The following is a 14,673-nucleotide window of genomic DNA, read 5'->3' on the forward strand; positions in this document are numbered from 1 at the left end:
TTTAATGCCAAATCTAAAAATCCTTATTATGCAAGTAATTTCAAAAATGTCTTGTACTAAACTCTACTAGGAAAGACAAAAGTTTTTTCATATCAAATCTAAATGTCAGTCTATTTAATATAAATGTATTTTATGTCCAGTGGTCTCAAGGAAATGACAACATAATTAATACTGAATATTTAATGAAGAAATTATATAAACTATATAATTTTTATAATTTATATAGATAATTTGTGTCAATAATTACAAATATATATATTATATATATGTATATATATTATAAATAAAATAATATAAACAAACGAAATTATATAAAGCTGTTGTAAAAGGGAAATTAGCATACTGTATCACATTAATTTTTTTTCCAGCTTTTTACTTCATTCTTGTATGGCTTTGATGATTTTAGAGCTAACCTTTCATTTTCAAGTATACTTTAGATTCTATATAGGAAAATAACAAAAATAGGTTCATTCCAATCATGTAGACTTCAGCAGAGCTACCCTGGTTTACATCGTCTCAGTCTCTGACTGTACTCATACACACGTCTTATGTGTTAAAAAAAAGTGTGCATATTTTTAGAAATGTAACTTGTTTGCTAGGGAAATACGTGAAGTAAGTCTCTACCCTGCACAGGACAACCCAAAAGRTAAGGATGTGAAATTTGATTGTCTACTGTACTTCGCACACGGTGCTGAAAAATCTTGTAATAATAACAAGTGTTTAAGGAAATCTAATTTCTTTTTGAATATTTAGTCCCAGGTGCTGTATCAGATTTACAACTGGCAGAAGTGGAAGCCACATATATAAAAATTGTTTGGAGGAAGCCACAACAACCAAATGGAATCATTACTCAGTACAGAGTTAAAGTACATGTGCAGGAAACACTCGTCACTCTGGAAAACATTATTCTTGGAGATAAAAATAAGGTATTCTTTTCTCTTTTTTTTTTTTTTTTTTTTTTTTTTTTTTTTTTTTTTTTTTTTTTTTTTTTTTTTTTTTTTTTATTGTTTTTTTGTTTGATTAAATTTGCTCTTTGCCTTATCTGACTTTTATAGAATGTGGAACTAGCTCCCACAAATGAGTTGTCAATGTTTTTAAATGCTACCTTCCACAGTCCACTCTTTCCCTGACTGGCTTTCAAAAAATCCCAGTAATGCTGTTTCCACAACATGAAAAAATAAATCATTCTGGCAGAATGGTCCATCTGCTGAAGGCAGGAAGCCATAGGCCACAGTCTTGTCCTTCTGAGTGCTTGAGTCCTTTGCAGTGTAGGGTGACCAGTCTGTAAGAGTGTCCCGGTTTGAAAGACAGGTGTTTGCCGATGAAGGCAGGGACTCCCYTTGGAGTGGTGGATATAACCCCCCTTCCCTCTGAATTATTATAGCTTTGAAAATCACGGGCTTCCAGGCAAGAATATGGGTAAAAGGGAATAGCAGTTTTTACTAATATGTGTAACAAGGTGAAACAAGTAACAATAACAATAGCAACAACCAGCCCAGTCCCAATCCCAGTGACGGCTTTACAGACACAGCCTCCCCTTTGGTGCAGTTACAGTCCCAGTCGGCACGGGCACTGTTGGCTGGGCAGGGGGGGTGCGATGATTCCCCGGCGGCTGCAGGGGGCGCTGTGCCGCGGGTCCTGGCTGGCTCAGATCTCCCGCGTCACGAGTGGTGGACACAAAAATGGCAGAGGTGGATGGAGAAAAGTTTCTCTGCAAAACTCACAGTGGAAATGCCGATCTCGGTGCTCCTCTGAACAGCAAGAAACCAAGGACGGCAAAGAGACGAGCAGAAATCCTGCGGCTGCAAGATGGGATGGAGCAGAGCTCACCCCTGAAGCTGGAATCGCAGGGGTTTCTGGCAAGGCACAGGGGAGAAGATCACAGTGCATCAAATAGGAACCCAATGGGCAGAGATGCTGGTCTCCGCAGAAAAAGGCAGGCCAGCTCTCCCTGGAGCAGCCAGCAGGCAGACCTCCTTCTCTCAGCGAAGCATCGAAGCATCGAAGGAAGTGATGTTCCCCCAACTCCTCCCGCCCTCACACACACAAATACACACACCCAGAGCTTAGCAAAACCATTTAGGTGGGGCATAGGTATAATTGTCTTCACTAATGGCCCAGCCATCAAAAGGATGACTGGCAATTAGTGTATCCCAGCAACAAAGGGAAAGAAAAAATTCCCAAAGAAAGGAAACAAAAGGGGAAAAATTTTAACCCACAACAAAGAGCAAAGATTTGCAAGCCTGGATTGTTACACAGGCATTCAGTCAAACCTCTGGAACGTGTGGGTATGAGCCCTGTGGAGAAGTGAATTCAGCAGAAGATTCCCAAGGCTGATTAAGTTTTCTACTAGCAAGGTAGACAGGCCTAGACTTTCTGCCTCCTTTTGTATCCTTAAATTCACGTGTGTGAATACTGATACTGCATGCTGAACTCCATGCTGTGGTTGCACACTAAGAATACCTGTGCACATCTGTGGGGTCACACCTCCTATGCGACTTATGCTGTCAATCAGTCTAGCTTCTGGATTAAGCTTACTGCTTAGAGGAGCAGTTCTGAATATGAAGCACAGAACTGCAGATCTCTAGAACACATTTAACTCAGGATTGAATTCTGGTGTCCAAAGTCTGCATAATTCCTTATTTTTTCGGACAATGATGTCTTTCACTGAATCTGAATCAGAATCTAAGTTTTTGATGTACAGCTCAATGAAAGAGTTCACTTTAAAGTTGAATGACATACATAAATAGAGCCCTGGAGTCAAACGTTAAATAAGGAGTAAGGGAAAAAAGAATCAGGATAAGGATCCATTCATTGACCAGACAGGCGTCCTTGGAAAATGAAAGTATATAACTGTAATTAAAAAGTGTATCATAGTCCAGACACAAAATATTAAAGTAGTCTGCACAGAAATGTTTTAGTGATGAAATTGCCTAGATTTTGAGTTCTTAGAGCTGCATCATTGCTGCTTTATTATAGTCTATTGAATGTAATTTTCTAATTAAAAACCAAAACAAATCATAATAAATGTTGCTTTATTTAGAACCCCACTGACCCAGGCTTAGAGCATATGCAGGATTTGAAGTGGCAGATCTGCAGTGCTAATGACACTCAATAACCAGTAGCAATAAAAAGTTGTTGTCTTATATGTGGAAAAGCCTCATAAGCAAGAAGTATTTCCATGTGGCCTACTATTAGTCTACAAAATGCTGGTGAAGATGAGTACTAGACAGCTTTTACCTCTTGGTAGTCAGGTGAAATTGGTGCTCTGTCTCTGTCTGTGGCTAATGAACCCCCAGTTAAAGAAGTAAAGAAGTGGCTTTACCCCATCTCTACCCAGAGGCCGTAGCAAAAGAACTAATGTGTATTAGGTACCTCACTGTACAAACATCTCTTTCTGGCAATGAGGTGGGCCACATGTGTGAGTGGGGAGTGTTCCAGTTGGCAGCAGAACAATTCAGAGATACTGGAGTACTGGATTTGGTCCCAGATTTTGAAGGGGCATGAAGATCCAGTGCTAACACACCATTTTTTACCTATTCTCTATCCTGTCTCTCTTTTCTGCTTTTGTTTTTCCTCCCTTTGTTGTTTTTGCTCCACTTATATCTATTGCCATCCCTTTCCAACATTTGCTCCGTGCCTCTTCTGTCCTACAGGCCCCTATATCACCTCCCTTTCACTCTCCCTTTTCACATATTACTCTCTTATTTTTCCTCTCTTCTTTATTTCATTAGCTTCTGGTTTTCTTCCTGTCCTCTTATTCCCTCTCAGAGATGTAGTCAACCTGCTAAAACTTTTCTTCAGGGACTGGAAGTGGCATCTGAAATCCTCTTGTTTTTAATCCCTGCTGCCTTCTTTCAGAATATGGTTAGTGCAAATGAATTCTCCCAAGTTCATATGTGTATCTATTCAATATAGCTCCAAGGATATAGCTTTAAAATAAAAGGCCTTACTCTAAAATTGCCACCTTAATATATAATACATATTTAAAGATTTTTTTTTATGTGGTTCATTAAACAATAACCAGAATACAATGTTGTAGGATACTGGCAGCTAAGCATTTTTAAGATAAAGATTATAATTTTTGAATTATTTTCATGAACGATAATATTTATGTGCCAACATTTATATAGTATTTATGTGTATGCATAAATACACAAGCATCATTTCTATCTTAGATAAAAATTAAATTATTTAATTTAGTGATRACTAGGTTTGTTATTTCTTTTTATATTTCTAATTTTTAGTATCTGATTGATTCTTTGGAACCAGACGCAATAAAAGAAAATGTCAAATCTTCTTCTCCCACTTGGAATTCAATGGAAGCAGACAATGATTTATATGAAGGTTCAGCTGAAATGTTTTCCAGCGTTCAGACAGCTTCCCCAGTAGTATTTACAAGAATATTTGGTGATAATTTGCCTGCTATCAATGGAGATGCAGAATTACATTCTGGTTTGGGTAAGGTATTTTAGCATATTTTTATACCTGCTTCTTTGTTCTGAAGGACCCCCAGCACTGTCCCAGATATGATCTTTAGCACATGGTTCAAGCAAATTATAAATGGGTCATTTGCTGGAGTCAGATTTTTTTACTACCAAATAACCTTCTGAAGCAAATGGGAATGCCACACAGGCAGGAACTAGCCCCTTGTCACCCAGCTGACCTTCTTCCTAGGGAAAGGAGCACCCGAAAGCCATCAGCCAAGCTGCATAGACAATCAGTTATTACAGTTGCCAAAGCAGGTGTGATTGTCAGGGATTAACATATCTCCAAGCACTTCAGAGACCTTGATTTCTCTAAGCCTTTTGACTAATAGGTTTTCAAATGTCAGTGAAGGTAAATAGGTCAAAAAGTTACAACTTTGCTATATGGGTTACAAACAGGTGGAGGTGACCCCATGACATGGTGATGTCATTAGTGAGTACACTTGTTCTGTATTATCAATGGGCCACTGTTTCTTTACCAAGTATGGATATTTACAAATCATTAGGCAGCCCTCAGCTGTCAGGCACGGATTTCAAATACCACTCTAAATTTTTAGTGTTTTGAATAGCTGAGAGAAAATAAAGGTTTTATATTTTGATTTTTAAAATTATATTAATTAAGTCATGGAATTCATCTATATGCACCAGTATCTAAAATCAGGATTTAATCCATTATGTTGAACTACAGTGGATATCTATGGTGGATATTTTCTGAGTTATGGTAATCCTGAAGAATCTTCTTTGTTATACACAGGAAGTGTACAATGTTTTAAATGTTAATCTTTTTATGGCCTCATTCAGCTCGAGGTATTGAATTGCTAAAAGATGTCTGCATTGCTGAAAATTGATTTCAGCCAGCATCTGTTGTGATCTAGCATACAAATATTATTTTATAGGAATAACTGTAGTAGTTGAAGTTGTTGACAGCCAAATTTTCAACAGGGTCTGCTGATTTTTCAATGCCTGATTTTAATGTCCTTCTCACTGAACTCTGAGCCTGATATTCAGATATCTGAGGCTCCCACACTTTTCATGTTGCACTGGCATAACAACTGCGCTAAAGCAGATGATTTTGGCTAGCACAGTTGGACTTTGGCTGAATTAGAATTTTATCATAAGTTCACCCAAATATCTTTGTGGGCATGCATGGTTTCTTCATTCTACTGGCCACAACCCTTCTCCTAAAAAAACCAGTGTGAATGGATCTATGAAGGCAGCCTTTCCAAGTATATAGGTGTTACAGCATTGTTGGGAGGGCAAAGGAAGAGGGAATCAGTCTTTTTCAATTAAAAATATTTAAAACTCCTCAAAAGCTCCATAATCTGGGAGTCATTGTTCTGAAATCACTGGATAGACTAGGCCTTATACAAATGCACCCTTTCCTAGTTTTTAGGGGATTTCTCACAAAACCTCACAATTCTACTTGTTGCTTATTCATTCTTTTACCTAGGCCAATCCATCTATTGTACACATGAAAATGGACCTATAATAGACTCTCCTTTGTGGAGTTAAGAGGAATGTAATTTATGAGTAAGTGGTTATTTCTCTCTATTTACTCACAGATAATCAATATAACATTGACATTTCGGCTGAAGAACTGTCATATATTATAAAGGGCCTCACACCTTTCACAGATTACACAATTAGTGTGTCAGCTTTCACTGCTGTTGGAGAGGGACCACCGTCAGTTCTTACAGTCAGGACGTGCGAACAAGGTAAATTGTTGTAACTCAGATATTATCAAAGTTAACATACATGATTTATTTCACTGAATGTTTGATTTTTTTTTTTTTAGCAATTTATTTACTTACTGCTATCTTTTTATATTTCTGTCTAAGTCCCCAGCTCAGTACAAAACATATCTTACAAGAATATTAGCTCCTCCTCTGTTTTGCTGTACTGGCATCCTCCAGCAAATCCCAATGGGAAAATCACTCATTATACTGTTTATGCGATGGAATTGGATACAAAAAGAGCATTTCACGAAACAACTTCAAACAACAGCTTACTAATGACAGGTAGAGTGTCATTTGATTAAAAAAATATAAAAATTCAAACTTACAAGCACATTCTCAATTTTTCCCCCAATTTTATATAATGTAGCCATTTGAAAAGTAGGTGGATCAAATCTCAAATATTCACACGCATCCACCTATACAACAAAACTGCATGTAAAACAAGGTTGGGACACTACTGTCAGACTTTTCTAATGTGGAGGAATATGAGATGGGAGAAGAAGGCTAGGTAAGATAAGCAGTAATTTTTGAAATGGTACAAGTAGTAATTTGTGAAATGGATTTCTCCTTGGCATATTTGCCTAAACATCTTGTGTCCACTTAGACAAATATTCCTAAACTTTCAAATCTTTTTCAAACTTGATATTTTTCACAGTATATTTCTTGCATTAATAACCATTTTTGTATATAAGGTGATAATTTTTGTAGGAATTGAAGCAAACACATTCCTAATGGAGTTTCAGGCATTTATTGATGTTAATCAGAATTATGCATATAGACTAAACCCCCAATATTTGGGTGTTCATGTATGCATCCTTTGTTTTGACAAATAAACTCTTTAAGCTATTTTCAGGGTTGAAGTTAGTCGACTTACTTCAAAATCTGCTGATATACTTAAAATGGCATTAAACATATTCTTTTAGGTGACAAAGGTGTATCAAAGGTGTATACTTTAGAACAGTATCCGGTATTATACTTTTATAAGTAGCTGTGGCAAAAGATGTCAACAATCTTGTTTATACAGTTAAGAATCAAGATTTTTTTATTTCATATTTTCAGGTTTAAAAAAGTACACAAATTATAAAATGAGAGTTGCAGCCTCTACTGCAGTTGGAGAAAGTGCTTTGTCTGAAGAGAATGACATTTTTGTGCGAACCCCTGAAGACGGTAATGCATTGTTTGCAATGATAATTTATTTTCTGTACTGAAGTCTGTGTTTGTTCAGAAGACTGGCATATGCATAAAGGGGGAAGAAAATGTATAAATAAAATCAGTGTTGAAATTTTTAATCTTCCATCTGTTAGTGACATCATTCAGACCATTTTTAGGTAAATGCTAGAAAAATAATAATGAAAACTGCAGCATGACCTGCAATCAACTAATTTCAACTGTGATAGACAAATGGAAGGAAAGCTGCCGGGCTGAGGCTTCCTCTCTCAAAACCATGTGCCCCTAACACTTTTCTAAATCATAATCTTCGTGACTCCAACTTACCTTCTTTTTCTTTTTATGTTCTGTGTAAATTAGGTTGTTTTTGAAGCATATGGACATGGCTGCTTTCAACAATTCAGAGGCCATGTTGCTATTTTTAAGCAAAGATGCTGATAAAGTGAAGATTTTTTGTATGCTGAATATTATCTGCAGTTGTTTTTGCATAGGTTTTATTAATTTTAAGACGATTCGATAGTTTTAAGGTAGGGTGTAATACTACGTTTTGAAGATTTCAGAATCTTACTCTCTTGCTTGCAAGGCAGTCTCAACCCATGAAGYCATTGGGGCAAGAGCTGCAGTTGTCATTGGCTCCTGCAAAGAAAACATGGCAATTCACTTTGCAGGGCAGAGTAATGAATCTTAATCTTTTCTCTTTTGTATCAAGTTTGTATTTTCACTGGTTTCAACAAAGTTATTTCCAGTGTTTACTGAAGTAATACAGAGGCTGAATGCACAATTGTTGTTTATCTCTCCCATTGTTAAGCATATAAGAAAAATAATTGAGTGTCAATAAAGGAGACGAAAGGACTAAAAGGACTACAGGATTAAAGGATGCTTCAGTGATTTGAATAACCAAAAAATATCAAACTAAACAGTGAAACTTAAAATACTTGCAAATATTTTTTTTAAATTTACATTCTTTTATGCTGTTATTTATTTTACAGAGGAAAGGCATCTCATAAGAACAGAAAATTTACTTATATAAATATTCTTTTCTCTATTTGCTTGAAATCCCTTGCCTTTGAGTGTTAGAGAAATTTTTCAGAATAGAATTCCAGGCCAGCAGTTCATTCATTCATAAAAAAGATGGGCAAGGCTTGAGGAAACTTGAGAAATCCACCGGTAATTCTTGTCTTTTTATAAGATTATGCATAATTTTTTATCTTCTCCTTCTTGTTGTTTAGCTTTCCTGACATAATTCATGCTGAAATTTATGTCTCATAACTTTGGTCAACCTAGGAACAACTATTAGTTTGACTCTTCAAAAGAGAGATACCTCCAAAGAAAAGATTCACTACAACTGTCTTGAATAACCTGCTTTAGGATGGAAGATACTAGACTGTTGCATTTAAATATTTTACCATGCCAGATAAATGGCAAAATGTATTTCAATTAAAAATTAAGCTTCTTCACATGGGAAATATCCATGTGGACAGTCTTGTCATCCATCTGTTAACAGTTTCCATTCACATGCTCAGAAATCAGGAGTGAAAGTGAATTGTGACACCTTTCGGCAAAAAAACATTCATTATGAATTCTGAAATATCTGAATATGGGTATTTGTACACAAACCAAATCCTATAACCCTGGGTAGGTAGTATACTTTTTAAATTTTATTTTATAGAAGWTTATTTCGGGGGTGAAGTGGTAAAGCTTTCAGAGAAATCAAAGCTGACAGTCAGAGATGATTTTATTCATAAGCGCAGCCCACTCACTCCTTCTACACTTCCATGCCTTCTTAGTTCACTGGGGTCACATGAACTCATACATTGACAGTAGATTTAGCCAACACATTGCCCAGGAGCTGGATTCGTTTTGTACGTGACCTTCACACCAGAGTATGCAAGATTTACGCTGGGTTCACTAAAGGGAATTTTGTTACAATGCATACAGACCCTTCCTTAGTTCAAGGTTGATTCCTTGGTTGATTGAGTGCAGTTAGAAGGGTGCTTTTTTGCATAGAAAGCAGTAAGAGGACATTAATCTAAATTTAAAGAACTGATTATGAGGAAGACAATGAGAGCATTTGAAAGATCACTCTGCATGAGTCATGGCAGAGAAAATTTTTTTCTTGATGAATGCAGTTTCAGATAGATTTAGAAGCAGATGAGAAAAGAAATTCTAGGAAAGCTAAAGTGTCACAATGTAAAAAGATGTCTAGTTTTGTGAGTGGAAAAGAGACATAACAAAATTAAATGAGGTAAAAAGCAGTATGGCTTTGAGAAGAAGAGTGAGAGAGTGAGTGTGGCCCTTTTGTCACAGTTAGGATCCAATGTCAGGATCCAGTAAATTTATGATCTCAGTTCTGTAATCAATTAATTGAAAGCATTTTTTTTTCTGATTTTGGTATTGCAGAACCAGACTCCCCACCTCAAAACATAGAATTAATAAATGTAACTGCAACAGAAATAAATCTGAGATGGTTGCCACCTGAGCAGCCTAATGGTGTCATCACTCACTATGAAGTTCTGTACAGCGATTCCAATGAATTTTTTATTAAAAATGCCTCATCTACAAGCATATCACTAAGTGAAATGAAGCCATATACTCTCTACAACATCTCAGTAAGGGCATTTACCAGGCTTGGCCATGGGAATCAGTCATCCTTTCCACTTCTGGTCAGAACTTCTGAAACTGGTGAGTACATCGTATTTTTTTWAAAATTAAGTTTTTTGACAAGAAACTGTTTTAGGGTCACCTTTAATGCCCAGGAGATAAGTTTTATAAATTTAAAAGGTATTTGCTTGCCTTGCAAAGCAGTAAGTTTGAATCTCGTTTTTCTCTTTTATACATAAAGCTAAAAGGCAAGGCCAGCTGCTCAGTAAGGGCTGGGAAGCCAACAGCCAAGGGGTGCCTGGGCCAGCTGGGCAGTGGCCTCAGTAGCCAGCACTTGTCTGTCTCACCGCACTGCTGCGACGAGCGGGGGGGTGGCGGCCGGGGGCGCGGCGGCCGGGATCAGTCTGGAGCGCCAAACCCTCCCTGCCACGGCAGCAGGTCTGAGATGAAGCCAGGAAAGAACGAGTTTGGTGACGGTAACCAAGCCAGACAAAGGGCAGGGCCAGCCGCAGGCCTGCAGTGGGGGAGCCAGCCTGGGCCAGACCGCCATGTCAGCTAGACAGCTAGAAACAAGTGAGGGACTGGATCAGTGGATCCACGGCCAAGCACAGCCACCACAGCAACAAAGCAGGAGCTGCAATTCAGATGGGGGTAAAGCATGAGAACCCTTGCAGAAAGCAGCTCCCTGCAGCTGGCTGGTGGTCACACACACCCCACAGCATTGCCTGCGAGGAGGAGGAGGAGGCCTCCCTTCACTATGCCTGCCCTGAGTGCCAGCAACCAAACCTCCAAGAGCACGGATACCTTCAAGGCACTTCCAGCACTAAGTTAGGGTCCCTTCTTTTCATACAAGTATTTCTATTGTTTGTATAGAGGACCCAGGGAAAAGAAAGAAAATGCATGTTGCTGATGCAAAGCATAAATTATGGTAGCACAATAGGGAAAATCTCCTAGCAATAGCTAACTTGAAGAATTGCAGTGATAGTTCAGGAGCGTTAAAAGGATAGTTTAGTATCATGCTCCAGGTTTTTTTTTATTATGACATATCAAGATGATTTTTATCAATTTTTTTTTAAATGACCTTGTTGTTACAGTGTGTGTTTCTGTACTTTTGACCTTCCAATGTGTCCTCTTTTCAAATGTATTCCATAAAAAAAAAATAGGACACAAATCCAAGTTTTTACAATGTGTTTCACTGAAACCAGTTTATAAAAATTCTTCACAAATCAATGAAACTGACTGAAACCTTTTAATTTTTTTTCTTCTAGTTCCTGATTCTGCACCAGAAAATGTAACCTATAGGAACATCTCATCCACAGAAATTGAATTATCATTTTTTCCACCATCCATTCCCAATGGAATCATACAGACTTATACAATATATCTCACAAGGACTAATGGGACTGAGCAAAGAGTCATAAACACTACTCGTCTGACGCTGCATATTACAGGCCAGTATATAATGATCTGGAACTGACGCTTCATATTACAGGCCAGTATATAATGATCTGGAACTTATGGCAACTGTAAGCTGTTCTGAGAAGTGTGCAGCAGACAGATACAAATAAATTATTAGTTCATTGTGATTGGACCCGATCCCTCTTGTCCTACATAAAGTTTTTTGTTGCCTGTCCTGAGAAATAACTTGTGCCCTGCCATAATGTGGTGAAATGGACATTAATCGGTAGAGAGTCTAAAAATATCTCACTGTAATTTAGATGTTTCAAATACAAGGAACTTCAGTAGATATCTTTGCTGATATCATTGTAACAAAGTAGATCCTTAAGTCACCTGCATATCGTTCTGATCATATTTTGGATAAAAATACTGGGTAAAAAATTCTAGGAATATGAAATATTAATTAATGGATAATTAGGGCTTTGCCCCTTCTTTTGCAAAATACTTGTGTTCCAAGCTTTCGCAATGCTAATTTCAGTCTCTAATAACACAGATCAGTGTGACAGGCCTATTCGGCACTTCAAAAATTCTTATGGTCCATTAAAAAACTAATTTGTCCCATTGAATGGTTGTTTTATTGAATTATTCTTTTTTTTAATTTAGATTTAAATAAATATACAGAATATACTGTAGAAGTGTCTGCTAGTACCATGATGGGGGAGGGCCTTCGTAGTACACTTCTGCATATACTAACTGATGAAGATGGTAAGTCAGAACAGCATTTTCAGTGCATCACTATCTATCGATATTCTTAAATTACTCATTTTATGTCAGATGTATTTGAGCTTTGTGCAATTTTTTTGGCAGTTATGTCTCTCCATTCCTATCTGTATCTATGTATGTGGACACAAACATACTTCATCCATCTATCTATCTATCTATCTATCTATCTATCTATCTATCTATCTGTCTGTCTATCTATCTATCCATCAATATGTTTACCAGTACAAGCTACATGAATTGCCACAATTGCTGTACATTTACATTTGGTCTTACTGGTATCCTATGAATTTGAAGAATCTGAATTTTCTGTTATTATTTCAATCTAATACATGACATGGTAGAGTTAGATACTGTATTTGGTTTTTCACTCACGTGAGAGCTGGGGAAAGCGAAAACCAAAAAAAAGGCAGTTTGAATGGTTCAGGGACATATCTGTGGGGTTTTTTTTTAAATTGGGAGATTTTTAAATTTTTCTAAACAAATGTGTGTACAGATACACAGAGATATGAAACTATTAATATTATGAAAATACCCAATGTTCATCATCTATAACACCAGAGTTCCAGATTGGGCTGGGGAGTGTTCTGTACTGCAGGCAGAAGGTAGAATACTGTTGTTGCAATCCCTGTTAATTCATACAGTAGGTTACAAATCAGAAGAGGAACCTTAAAATTACATTAGTACTTTCAATATACAACATAGTTCTGGGAAGTTATCACTGGTGACCTCTCTAGATTCTGCAGGGGAATCCTGAAAAAAAATTATAGCAAAAATCTTAGGTGCTGTGAGTCACGTTTTGAGAAGCCTGTTCGTCTCCATTGATTAGGGGGGAAATCTCTGGGAATCTATTCTAAAGCAGAATTGACACAAACAACCCACTGGACACACCATCAGAAAAAAAACTTTCCTCAAGAGTTATATAGCGGGAGCAGATTGAAAACAGCTAATTTGTGTAAATCCATTTGTTTAGCACAGAGTATTTTTATTTAGATCAATGTTTCTATTCTCTAGCAAAAAAATCCTCTGAATTAGAATTGTAGAATGAACTAAACATGCCAAGAAGATGACATTCACCATTTTGACTTTTATTACATAGCCACTGAGGATAACTACTAAAACACGAAGTATAGCTGTCAACATCTTTCACTAGTAAATACACTCACTTAATTAAATGAACCTTTGTTCATGGAAAATATATTTTTTTTTTCTTACATGTTAAGAGTTATAAAACCTGTATGCCAACTTTTGAGGTAGTGAAAGGAACAAGAAGTGAAAAACAACAGTATTTATAATACACCACATGTTCTGTATTCACAGGAACACAGTGTTCCAAGGTTCAGACCAAATGTTTCATAGATTTGCTAATAGTTATGCTCATATTCTCAATTTTCATGCATGACTACAGCTATGACCTGAATTTTTAGTGCATGATGCTCTTTGGTTGAATTTGAGAAAAACAAATGTAATTCGAATATTACTTCATAGTGATACATAGATCCCTGAATCAAGATGAAGAAAAGGATTCATTTCTCAATAACATGCTGATAATAAAACATTATCACTTATGCATAAATGAGTTATTTTCCTCAGCAAAATTAATAAGAACCTTAGAATGAAATCGAACATGGTCTAACATATTCATTTACTTACAATATTTCCCTACAGGGTTGGGATATGGTGTCATCTAGAGATCATATTAACATGAATTTTAAGGGTCTCAGTGAGTGCATATTTTTTCATTTGCCCTTGTGACATGTTAACTGTATGAATGTGGTCCTTATTTGATGGACTGGATAGATTTTACTGCTGCCTAGTACCCCACAATTTTATCATTTCTCAATGCTATGCTTATCCATTTTTCCACTTTTTGTGCTTTGTATAATTCTTTGCAGCACCTTTTTTTCCTCAAGGGAGCTATTATACTATCGTTTACATGTGTTCATATCTATAAAGCTCTTGCTTTTATTAGAAGGGGAAAAAAATTATTGCAATGTACTTGGACAGTAGGTGAATCACTGTGACCTTGCCATTGCTCTGTTTTCTCATGAAGTACTTTTTCCATTGAATCACAGAAACAGATGTTCTAACACCACCATGCAAAATCTTTTTCTATCATCTGTCAGAAAAAGGAAAAGAAGCTGTGCCTTAACTTTAGTTGATGGATACTGTACCAGTGTGGCACAAGGTTAACTTTCTATCCCGAATAATTAAAAGCCTGCTTAAGGATGCTGTGTATCCCATAGATCTTAGCTGTTTAACAAGACATTGTGTCCTGTTCTTTCATTTTATAGCTCCAAGTTCTCCTCCACAATCCCTCTCTGTAGAACAGTTGTTGGGTGTCACTGTGAAGTTGTCATGGAAACCTCCGCTGGAGCCAAATGGAATTATCCTCTATTACACACTTTATGTCTGGTAAGATTTTTCTGGAAGTAGTTCTGAGGACAGACATTAATCTGTAACCTATCAGGAATGTTAGATTTTTATTACACAATATGTTGATT

General features: G+C 36.8%; 1 protein-coding gene across 1 annotated transcript in view; it reads left to right on the forward strand.

Annotated features, from left to right (window-relative positions):
* The window catches only part of PTPRQ (protein tyrosine phosphatase receptor type Q), a 119,864-nt gene that overhangs the window by 32,787 nt on the left and 72,404 nt on the right, over positions 1 to 14,673 (forward strand). The window contains exons 26-34 of the mRNA XM_057377140.1: positions 754 to 926; positions 4,248 to 4,461; positions 6,050 to 6,202; positions 6,326 to 6,505; positions 7,283 to 7,390; positions 9,791 to 10,072; positions 11,260 to 11,442; positions 12,053 to 12,154; positions 14,464 to 14,584. Coding sequence (XP_057233123.1) covers positions 754 to 926; positions 4,248 to 4,461; positions 6,050 to 6,202; positions 6,326 to 6,505; positions 7,283 to 7,390; positions 9,791 to 10,072; positions 11,260 to 11,442; positions 12,053 to 12,154; positions 14,464 to 14,584 — 1,516 coding nt within the window. The remainder of the gene's footprint in view (positions 1 to 753; positions 927 to 4,247; positions 4,462 to 6,049; positions 6,203 to 6,325; positions 6,506 to 7,282; positions 7,391 to 9,790; positions 10,073 to 11,259; positions 11,443 to 12,052; positions 12,155 to 14,463; positions 14,585 to 14,673) is intronic.

The sequence above is a fragment of the Malurus melanocephalus genome, unplaced genomic scaffold, assembly GCF_030028575.1.
Source record: "Malurus melanocephalus ecotype Western Australia unplaced genomic scaffold, MMel_1.1 scaffold_301, whole genome shotgun sequence".
Lineage (NCBI taxonomy): Eukaryota > Metazoa > Chordata > Aves > Passeriformes > Maluridae > Malurus > Malurus melanocephalus.